The sequence below is a fragment of the Octopus sinensis genome, unplaced genomic scaffold, assembly GCF_006345805.1.
Source record: "Octopus sinensis unplaced genomic scaffold, ASM634580v1 Contig04319, whole genome shotgun sequence".
NCBI lineage: Eukaryota > Metazoa > Mollusca > Cephalopoda > Octopoda > Octopodidae > Octopus > Octopus sinensis.
In genome coordinates this window covers 2,186-13,919 of record NW_021827344.1, presented here as the reverse complement: position 1 = coordinate 13,919, position 11,734 = coordinate 2,186, and the positions used below count along the sequence as shown (strand labels likewise).

The following is an 11,734-nucleotide window of genomic DNA, read 5'->3' as shown; positions in this document are numbered from 1 at the left end:
CATGGTACCATAGGCAAGTGTCTTCTACTATAGCCTCGGGCCGACCAAAGCCTTGTGAGTGGATTTGGTTGACAGAAACTGAAAGAAACCCGTCGTATATATATATAAATATATATATATAGGAGTGGCTGTGTGGTAAGTAGCTTGCTTACGAACCACAAGGTTCCGGGTTCAGTCCCACTGTGTGATACTTTGGGCAAGTGTCTTCCACTATAGCCTCGGGCCGACCAAAGCCTTGTGAGTGGATTTGGTTGACGGAAACTGAAAGAAGCCTGTCGTATATGTGTATATATGCCATGATAGATTGCTAGCCATTACACATTCTTTATTTTCTCTCCTTATTTCTTTCTGTAGAAGAGCATAGGCTCGAAACATTAAAGACTTCTTCACTTTCTGAGCATTATACTAATACATCTGTTTGTTGTCTACACCCCTGTCTTCATCTTTTGTGTTTTGGTGAACTGTCCCTATATATATATATATATATATATATATATATATATATAGAAAAAAGCAACAAGAATGGATCAATATATCACCAATGTTTCAAGTGTGTAACACCACCCACTTAGATGTTTGGAGAACTCAGATGTTTTTTCGGCTGATGAGTACGGGTCACTTATATTTACTGCAATATTTGCAGCCTTAATAAAGCCGTCTTCGCACGAAACAATTGTACCGATATATTGATCTATTCTTGTTGCTTTTTTCCTTATTTGTAATCACCCCACTTGTCGTATGGTTAACACCATATAGATTTCCGGTGCATCCTAGTTAAGGACCATATTCATGTGAATTCATTAGAGCTCACTTGAATCCCGATTACTTAAACCGTATATATATATATCACACCGTGATCACCGTGACCGACCAGGCTATCGGATGTTGCTCCACATCGCTGGTCACAATGCGCTTTGCATTGTTTTAGCCTTCAAATGACACCACCCTGCTGGCTAAGCGAGCAGGCCAACAGAAGAAAGAGTGAAAGAAAGAGTGGTGAAAGAGTACAGCAGGGATCACCACCACCCCCTGACGGAGCCTCGTAGAGCTTTTATGTGTTTTCGCTCACAATGCCCGGTCTGGGAATCGAAACCGCAATCCTACAACCACTGGGCCATTGCGCCTCCACATATATATCATCATCGTCATCGTCATCGTTTAACATCCGCTTTCCAGCAGCGGTTGTCAAGTGATGTTGGGGGGCCAAACACAGACACATGAAAACACACACATATATATATATACTCTTTTACTCTTTTACTCTTTTACTTGTTTCAGTCATTTGACTGCGGCCATGCTGGAGCACCGCCTTTAGTCGAGCAAATAGACCCCGGGACTTATTCTTTGTAAGCCCAGTACTTATTCTATTGGTCTCTTTTGCCGAACCGCTAAGTAACGGGGACATAAACACACCAGCATCAGTTGTCAAGCAATGCTAGGGGGACAAACACAGACACACAAACACATACATATATATATATATACATATATACGACAGGCTTCTTTCAGTTTCCGTCTACCAAATCCACTCACAAGGCATTGGTCGGCCCGGGGCTATAGCAGAAGACACTTGCCCAAGATGCCACGCAGTGGGAGTGAACCCTGAACCATGTGGTTGGTAAGCAAGCTACTTACCACACAGCCATCTCCTGCACCTATATATATATATATGTTTCAGTTTTAGTTTCCGCCTACCAAATCCACTCACCATGGCTATAGTAAAAACACTTGCCCAAGGTATTGTGCTGAAGGATTGAACTTGAGACCACATGACCCGAGAATCAAGATTCTTAACCACACAACCATACCAGTGCCTCTATTACGTCTACGTCTACCATCCCAGTTGTCTCCCCTTGTAGTCATGATTGTTTGTTTCTATTTTTTTATTTACTCTTTTACTTGTTTCAGTCATTTGACTGCGGCCATGCTGGAGCACCGCCTTTTTTAGTCGAGCAACTCGACCCCAGGATTTATTCTTTTGTAAGCCCAGTACTTATTCCATCGGTCTCTTTTGCCGAACCACTAAGTAACGGGGACACAAACACACCAGCATCGGTTGTCAAGCAATGACACACAAACACACACGCACATATATATATATATATATATATATATATATATGACAGGCTTCTTTCAGTTTCCATCTACCAAATCCACTCACAAGGCTTTGGTCGGCCCGGGGCTATAGTAGAAGACACTGCCCAAGGTGCCACGCAGTGGGACTGAACCCGGAACCATGTGGTTGGTAAGCAAGCTACTACCACACAGCCACTCCTGCATATATATGTATATATATATATATATATACGACAGGCTTCTTTCAGTTTCCATCTACCAAATCCACTCACAAGGCTTTGGTCGGCCCGGGGGGCTATAGTAGAAGACACTTGCCGAAGGTGCACGCGGTGGGACTGAACCCGGAACCATGTGGTTGGTAAACAAGCTACTTACCACCACAGCCACTCCTGCATATATATTATATATATACATAATATATTATATATATATATATATATATATAATATATATATATATATATATATATACGACGGGCTTCTTTCAGTTTCGTCTACCAAATCCACTCACAAGGCTTTGGTTGGCCCGAGGCTATAGCAGAAGACACTAGCCCAGGTGCCACGCAGTGGGACTGAACCCGGAACCATGTGGTTGGTAAGCAAGCTACTTACCACACACGCAACTCCTGCGCCTATATATTATACGACAGCTTCTTTCAGTTTCCATCTACCAAATCCACTCACAAGGCTTTGGTCGGCCCGGGGCTATAGTAGAAGACACTTGCCCAAGATGCCACGCAGTGGGACTGAACCCGGAACCATGTGGTTGGTAAGCAAGCTACTTACCACACAGCCACTCCTGCGCCTATATATATATACGACAGGCTTCTTTCAGTTTCCATCTACCAAATCCACTCACAAGGCTTTGGTCGGCCCGGGGCTATAGTAGAAGACACTTGCCCAAGATGCCACGCAGTGGGACTGAACCCGGAACCATGTGGTTGGTAAGCAAGCTACTTACCACACCCCACTCCTGCGCCTATATATATACGACAGGCTTCTTTCAGTTTCCATCTACCAAATCCACTCACAAGGCTTTGGTCGGCCCGGGGCTATAGTAGAAGACACTTGCCCAAGATGCCACGCAGTGGGACGAACCCCCGACCATGTGGTTGTAAGCAAGCTACTTACCACACAGCCACTCCTGCGCCTATATATATATACGACAGGCTTTTCAGTTTCCATCTACCAAATCCACTCACAAGGCTTTGGTCGGCCCGGGGCTATAGTAGAAGACACTTGCCCAAGATGCCACGCAGTGGGACTGAACCCGGAACCATGTGGTTGGTAAGCAAGCTACTTACCACACAGCCACTCCTGCGCCTATATATATATACGACAGGCTTCTTTCAGTTTCCATCTACCAAATCCACTCACAAGGCTTTGGTCGGCCCGGGGCTATAGTAGAAGACACTTGCCCAAGATGCCACGCAGTGGGACTGAACCCGGAACCATGTGGTTGGTAAGCAAGCTACTTACCACACAGCCACTCCTGCGCCTATATATATATACGACAGGCTTCTTTCAGTTTCCATCTACCAAATCCACTCACAAGGCTTTGGTCGGCCCGGGGCTATAGTAGAAGACCTTGCCCAAGATGCCACGCAGTGGGACTGAACCCGAACCATGTGGTTGGTAACAAGCTACTTACCACACAGCCACTCCTGCGCCTATATATATATACGACAGGCTTCTTTCAGTTTCCATCTACCAAATCCACTCACAAGGCTTTGGTCGGCCCGGGGCTATAGTAGAAGACACTTGCCCAAGATGCCACGCAGTGGGACTGAACCCGGAACCATGTGGTTGGTAAGCAAGCTACTTACCACACAGCCACTCCTGCGCCTATATATATATACGACAGGCTTCTTTCAGTTTCCATCTACCAAATCCACTCACAAGGCTTTGGTTGGCCCGAGGCTATAGCAGAAGACACTTGCCCAAGATGCCACGCAGTGGGACTGAACCCGGAACCATGTGGTTGGTAAGCAAGCTACTTACCACACAGCCACTCCTGCGCCTATATATATAAACGACAGGCTTCTTTCAGTTTCCATCTCCCAAATCCACTCACAAGGCTTTGGTTGGCCCGAGGCTATAGCAGAAGACACTTGCCCAAGATGCCACGCAGTGGGACTGAACCCGGAACCATGTGGTTGGTAAACAAGCTACTTACCACACAGCCACTCCTCGCCTCTATATATATAAACGACAGGCTTCTGTTCAGTTTTCCATCTCCCAAATCCACTCACAAGGCTTTGGTTGGCCCGAGGCTATAGCAGAAGACACTTGCCCAAGATGCCACGCAGTGGGACTGAACCGGAACCATGTGGTTGGTAAACAGCTACTTACCACACAGCCACTCCTGCGCCTATATATATATACGACAGGCTTCTTTCAGTTCCATCTAACCAAATCCACTCACAAGGCTTTGGTTGGCCCGAGGCTATAGCAGAAGACACTTGCCCAAGATGCCACGCAGTGGGACTGAACCCGGAACCATGTGGTTGGTAAACAAGCTACTTACCACACAGCCACTCCTGCGCCTATATATATACGACAGGCTCTTCAGTTTCCATCTACCAAATCCACTCACAAGGCTTTGGTTGGCCCGAGGCTATAGCAGAAGACACTTGCCCAAGATGCCACGCAGTGGGACTGAACCCGGAACCATGTGGTTGGTAAGCAAGCTACTTACCACACAGCCACTCCTGCGCCTATATATATATACGACAGGCTTCTTTCAGTTTCCATCTACCAAATCCACTCACAAGGCTTTGGTCGGCCCGGGGCTATAGTAGAAGACACTTGCCCAAGATGCCACGCAGTGGGACTGAACCCGGAACCATGTGGTTGGTAGCAAGCTACTTACCACACAGCCACTCCTGCGCCTATATATATATACGACAGGCTTCTTTCAGTTTCCATCTACCAAATCCACTCACAAGGCTTTGGTCGGCCCGGGGCTATAGTAGAAGACACTTGCCCAAGATGCCACGCAGTGGGACTGAACCCGGAACATGTGGTTGGTAAGCACTACTTACCACACAGCCACTCCTGCGCCTATATATATATACGACAGGCTTCTTTCAGTTTCCATCTACCAAATCCACTCACAAGGCTTTGGTCGGCCCGGGGCTATAGTAGAAGACACTTGCCCAAGGTGCCACGCAGTGGGATTGAACCCGGAACCATGTGGTTGGTAAGCAAGCTACATACCACACAGCCACTCCTGCGCCTATATATACATATATATATATATATACGACGGGCTTCTTTCAGTTTCCATCTACCAAATCCACTCACAAGGCTTTGGTCGGCCCGGGGCTATAGTAGAAGACACTTGCCCAAGATGCCACGCAGTGGGACTGAACCCGGAACCATGTGGTTGGTAAGCAAGCTACTTACCACACAGCCACTCCTGCGCCTTTTTTCTATTTTTATTTAAAAAATTTTTTTTTGCGTTTGTTATTGTAGGGAAATGTCTACACCTTTCCGAGTTGATTCCCGAACCGATGACGGCATATGATGACAGCAAGCTGCTCAACCATGGCATTGGGTTCACCAATATTGTAGAACGCACAACAAGAGGCAGCGGAGACCTGAGCAAGTATGGGATTTCTTTATCATCATCATCATCATCATCATCATCATCACCTCCACCACCACCACTGTCATCATCATCATCATGTCTCTCACCACTACCATTATCATCGTCTTCATCATCACCTCCACCACCACCACCTCCGTCATCATCATCATCATCTCCACCATCACCATCTTCTCCACCACCACCATCATCATCATCTCCACCATCATCATCATCATCTCCACCACCACCATCATCATCATCATCATCATTGTTTTAACATCCCCTTTTAACATCCGCATTAATATATACAATCATAATTGGCTACTAAGTGGTAATTATTTTAATAAGTTGGATTAAAAGAAAATGTTAGATCTAATATTTACTAAGTTTGGAGAAAAAAACCTATTATTTATTTAGTATACACTAGCAGTATCGCCAGGAGTTGCTCGGGTTTGTAAGGGAAATAACTATATAAGCATTTTTAGAGAGTTACTTCCCTTACATAAACCGAGTGCGAAAATGCATTAAAAATGCAGAAAAACGATGGTAAATTTTTTTCAAATCGTAGACTCATCGTAGACGTGCACTAATACCCAGAAGGGCTCGATATGAATCACGACTATAAGATACCCGGTTTTGGTTAAACTGCCACGCAAAATGTGGGAGTAGTTAGGAATCTAAATCGGTGTAGACAGACACACACACAAATACATTTTTATATATATAAACTAGCAGTATCGCCCAGCGTTGCTCGGGTTTGTAAGGGAAATAACTATATAAGCATTTTTAGAGAGTTACTTCCCTTACATAAACCGAGTGAAAATGCATTAAAAATGCAGAAAAACGATGGTAAATTTTTTTCAAATCGTAGACTCATCGTAGACGTGCACTAATACCCAGAAGGGCTCGATATGAATCACGACTATAAGATACCCGGTTTTGGTTAAACTGCACCGCAAAATGTGGGAGTAGTTAGGAATCTAAATCGGTGTAGACAGACACACACACAACTACATTTTTATATATAAACTAGCAGTATCGCCCAGCGTTGCTCGGGTTTGTAAAGGAAATAATTATATAAGCATTTTTAGAGATGTAAAGTATAATAGCCATCTCAATATGGCTAACCATAAAGGGGGGGGTGTTACTGTAGCTTTTTACGTTCTGAGATTTAATAATACATTTTTAGATAGTTACTTCCCTTATATAATAGAAAAAACAAATGCATTAAAAATGGGAAAAAATTATGGTAAATTTTTTTTTAAATCGTAGACTCATCGGAGACGCACGCTAATACCCAGAAGGACTCGATATGAACATGACTATAAGATACCCGCTTTTGGTTAAGCTGCACCGCAAAATGTGGGAGTAGTTAGGAATCAAAATCGGTGTAGACAGACACACACACAACTACATTTTTATATATAAACTAGCAGTATTGCCCGGCGTTGCTCGGGTTTGTAAAGGAAATAACTATATAAGCATTTTTAGAGATGTAAAGTATAAAGCATCTCAATATGGCTAACCATAAAGGGGGGGGGTTACTGTAGCTTTTTACGTTCTGAGATTTAATAATACATTTTTAGATAGTTACTTCCCTTATATAATAGCAAAAAAATGCATTAAAAATGGGAAAAAATTATGGTAAATTTTTTTTTAAATCGTAGACTCATCGTAGACGCACGCTAATACCCAGAAGGACTCGATATGAATCATGACTATAAGATACCCGCTTTTGGTTAAGCTGCACCGCAAAATGTGGGAGTAGTTAGGAATCAAAATCGGTGTAGACAGACACACACACAACTACATCTTTATATATAAAAGTGAGGTTGTGTGTCTGTCTCCTACGATTTAGATTCCTAACTACTCCCACATTTTGCAGTGCAGTTTAACCAAAACCGAGTATCTTATAGTCATGTTTCATAACGAGCCCTTTTGGGTATTAACGTGCGTCTACGATGAGTCTACGATTTAAAAATAAAATTTACCACAATTTTTCCGCATTTGTAATGCATTTTCGCTCGGTTTATATAAGGGAAGTAACTCTCTATAAATGCTTATATAGTTATTTCCCTTACAAACCCGAGCAACGCCGGGCGATACTGCTAGTGTTCAATAACCGTGGACAAAAGTCTTATTAATTAAGTGTATATATTAGGAGTTAATAATATATTTGCTCGTTATTTCTAGGAAAGAAATCCGTGATGGAGGGAAACAGTTGTTGGAAAAACTCAAGTTCTATGGTCCGAAAATCGCTGTATTTAATGGCAAAGGTGAGAATCCATATTTAGTTTTTTTTTTTTTTTCTTTTGTCTTTTTATATCGTTTTGTGTTATATTTTTCCCTTTCATTTTCTTTCTATTTCTTCATCTACTATAATGATACTCTTGTGTTTTTTCTCCGTCACAACATATAAGGCGTAGGAGTGGCTGTGTGGTAAGTAGCTTGCTTACCAACCACATAGTTCTGGGTTCAGTCCCACTGCTTGGAACCTTGAGCAAGTGTCTTCTACTATAGCCTCGGGCCGACCAAAGCATTGTGAGTGGATTTGGTAGACGGAAACTGAAAGAAGCCTGTCGTATATATACATATGTATATATATATATATATATAGGTGCAGGAGTGCTGTGTGGTAAGTAGCTTGCTTACCAACCACATGGTTCCGAGTTCAGTCCCACTGCATGGCACCTTGAGCAAGTGTCTTCCACTATAGCCTTGGGTCGACCAAAGCCTTGTGAGTGGATTTGGTAGATGGAAACTGAAAGAAGCCTGTCATATATATATATGTGTGTGTGTGTGTATGTGTATGTGTATACGACCGCGTGTGTACTGCCCCCCCCCCACCACCACCAACATCATTATCATCATCATCATCATCATCATCAACACCTTCATTATTTCTCTGTTCTGTTTCAGGTATTTACGAAATCTTCAGCGGAAGCAAAAATTTTGCTTTTGGGAAACAGCCTGCCAAACTTGAAGGCACCGAAACTGTAAGTATCTCTGTGTGATGGGGGTGGGTGGGTGGGTGGGGTGCAGCGAATGGTGGAGGTGGTGCTGATGCATATTCCTCCCCCCCACTCCACAGTACTTGCTTCAGTCAGGGTATTAATTTATTTTGTCAATGTCTAATTGTTGAATCACTAAATCGCCCCCTGTGATATTTGTTCCTTCCGGATTTAAGCCCAGGCAGGTCCCTTATCACTCATCAATGATTCGTTAAGTCAGTGATTGGTTTGTCACCAATGAGGATATTCATCATCATCATCCCTGCCACCACCACCACCATCATCATCACCACTACTACCTCCAATCACCATCATCATCATCACCTGGGCAGCTCTTCGACTGGCCAGCTCCTGTCAAACCGTCCAACCCATGCCAGCATGGAAAATGGACGTTAAATGATGATGATGATGATGATGAGGCGCAGGAGTGGCTGTGTGGTAAGTAGCTTGCTTACCAACCACATGGTTCCGGGTTCAGTCCCACTGCTTGGAACCTTGGGCAAGTGTCTTCTACAATAGCCTCGGGCCGACCAAAGCCTTGTTAGTGGATTTGGTAGATGGAAACTGAAAGAAGCCTTTCATATTATATATATATATATATATGTGTGTGTGTGTTTGTTTGTTCGCCCACCAACATCGCTTGACAACCGATGCTGCTGTGTTTACATTCCTGTAACTTAGTGGTTCGGCAAAAAGAGTCCTATAGAATAAGTATTAGGCTTACACAGAATTTGTCCTGGGGTCAATTTGGTCGACTTAAGGCGGTGCTCCAGCATGGCCACAGTCAAATGACTGAAACAAGTAAAATAGTATATATGTCTGTGTGTCTGTTTTTGTCTCCCCTTCATTGCTTGTTAACCAACGCTGGTGTGCTTACGTCCCCGTAACTTAGCGGTTCAGCAAAAGATTCCGATAGAATAAGTACTAGGCTTACAAATAATAAGTCCTGGGGTCGATTTGGTCGACTAAAGGCAGTGCGTGTTACCTTGGGCAAGTGTCTTCTACTATAGCCTCAGGCCGACCAAAGCCTTGTGAGTGGATTTGGTAGACGGAAACTGAAAGAAGCCTGTTGTATATGTATATATCTGTGTGTCTGTGTTTGTCTCCCCTTCATCGCTTGACAACCGTTGCTGGTTTGTTTACGTCCCCGTACCTTAGCGGTTTGGCAAAAGAGACCCGTAGAATAAGTACTAGTCTTACAAAGAATAAGTCCTGGGGTCGATTTGTTTGACTAAAGGCGGTGCTAGCCCTTCTGTCTGGCATTCATGATACCTCACCAGCCACTACACATTCTTTGTTTTCTCTCCTTGTTTCTTTCTGTGTTCCTTTCTGTGGAAGAGCGTAGGCTCGAAACGTTAAGGACTTTTTCACTACAGCCTCTGGTCGACTAAAGCCTTATGAGTGGATTTGGTAGACGGAAACTGAAAGAAGCCCGTCGTATATATATATGTGTGTGCGTGTATATGTTTGTCTCCCCCGACATCGCTTGACAACCGATGGTGGTGTGTTTACGTCCCCCGTAACATAGCGGTTCAGTAAAAGAGACCAATAGAATAAGTACTAGGCTTACAAAAAATAAGTCGTGGGGTCGATTTGCTCGACTAAAGGCGGTGCTCCAGCATGGCCACAGTCAAGTGACTGAAACAAGTAACAGAGTAGATATGTATGTATGTGTCTGTGTTTGTCTCCCCTTCATCGCTTGACAACCGTTGCTGGTGTGTTTATGTACCCGTACCTTAGCGGTTTGGCAAAAGAGACCCGTAGAATAAGAACTAGTCTTACAAAGAATAAGTCCCGGAGTCGATTTGGTCGACTAAAGGCGGTGCTCCAGCATGGCCACAGTCAAATGCCTGAAACAAGTAAAAGAGTATATATGTATGTATGTGTCTGTGTTTGTCTCTCCTTCATCGCTTGACAACCGTTGCTGGTATGTTTGCGTCCCCGTAACTTAGCGGTTCGGCAACAGAGTATATATATGTATTTTTTCTTTTTTTTTTCTTTACAGACAGTCTTTGTGATGCCCTCATCCAGTGCTCGATGCTCCCAGCTTCCAAGGGCCATCGACAAGGTCCCGTTTTATGTGGCACTGAGGAGGCTGCGAGACTTCTTGGTTGGGAAGATCAAGACGCTTGATGAGAGTGAGGTCTGCTTCCCTGATCTCGAACTGAAGGTGAAGACGGAGAAGGTTGACAAAACAGAAAAAGCAGAGAAGACCCCTAACAGCAAGAAACTGAAGGCTCCCAAGATAGAAAACCCTGCCTACCCATTGCCCCCATCTAGTTGCCTCCCACTCAATTGCCCCCTTCAGGGTTCAACTTCAAGTTCATCTTACGTGAAGCCCGAACCAACGTATGACACGGATGATTATGGTCAGATGCCCATGGGCAAGGGCCTAAGCGCTGGTGTAGGGCAAGGCGCAGAACTGGGCCTCAGCTCGGAGAAGGGGTCTGAATTTGCTGGTGCGCCCCCTGGCACCGGCATGTTGTCCCCGTCCGCTTGCGCGCCGCCCTCCACGTCTACTCCGCCCACGTCCACCACTCCGAGTTTCCAAGCCATGCCGTTCGACATGCTCTCCCCGCCGCCGCCCAACCAGCCGGTCCCCGTCGGTATGTCCGAGTACACCAACTACCCACAGGCGTCGTACGACTACCTTCCCTTCCCCACGTGATGGGTGGTGGTGTGAGGAGGAGGTGATGCTGAAAAGGGGTGGGTGAAAAGCGAAATTGGGTACATCTGTAGGTGGTATTACCTACTACTTTATCACCCCCCTATATGTATGTATTTATATGCACACTATACATATATATATATGTGTATATATATAGGTGTATATGTATATGTATATATATGTATATGTATAAATATGTATATATATATGTGTATATATATACATATGTATTTATATATATATATATATATATTAATATATATATATATATATATATTTGTATGTATATTTGTATATCTATAAATATGTGCATGTATATATATATATATATGTACATACACACATGCACACACAGTGGTATCACACAGATTAAAGACTAGTGTATTAA

At 43.8% G+C, this 11,734-nt stretch overlaps 1 protein-coding gene across 2 annotated transcripts; it reads left to right on the top strand.

Moving 5' to 3' along the window:
* Positions 1–583: 583 nt before the first annotated feature.
* Positions 584–11,528, top strand: LOC115227526 (G/T mismatch-specific thymine DNA glycosylase). Of its 2 annotated transcripts, XM_036498644.1 has the most exons (6): positions 584–608; positions 5,553–5,685; positions 7,861–7,943; positions 8,587–8,663; positions 10,684–10,952; positions 10,983–11,528. In XM_036498644.1, exons 1-6 carry the CDS (start codon positions 590–592, stop codon positions 11,344–11,346), a joined length of 945 nt encoding a protein of 314 aa, XP_036354537.1. In that variant the 5' UTR covers positions 584–589; the 3' UTR covers positions 11,347–11,528. The 2 variants fall into 2 exon arrangements, with proteins under 2 accessions (XP_036354537.1, XP_029654184.2); XM_029798324.2 differs by having other exon boundaries at positions 10,684–11,524.
* Positions 11,529–11,734: the final 206 nt, after the last annotated feature.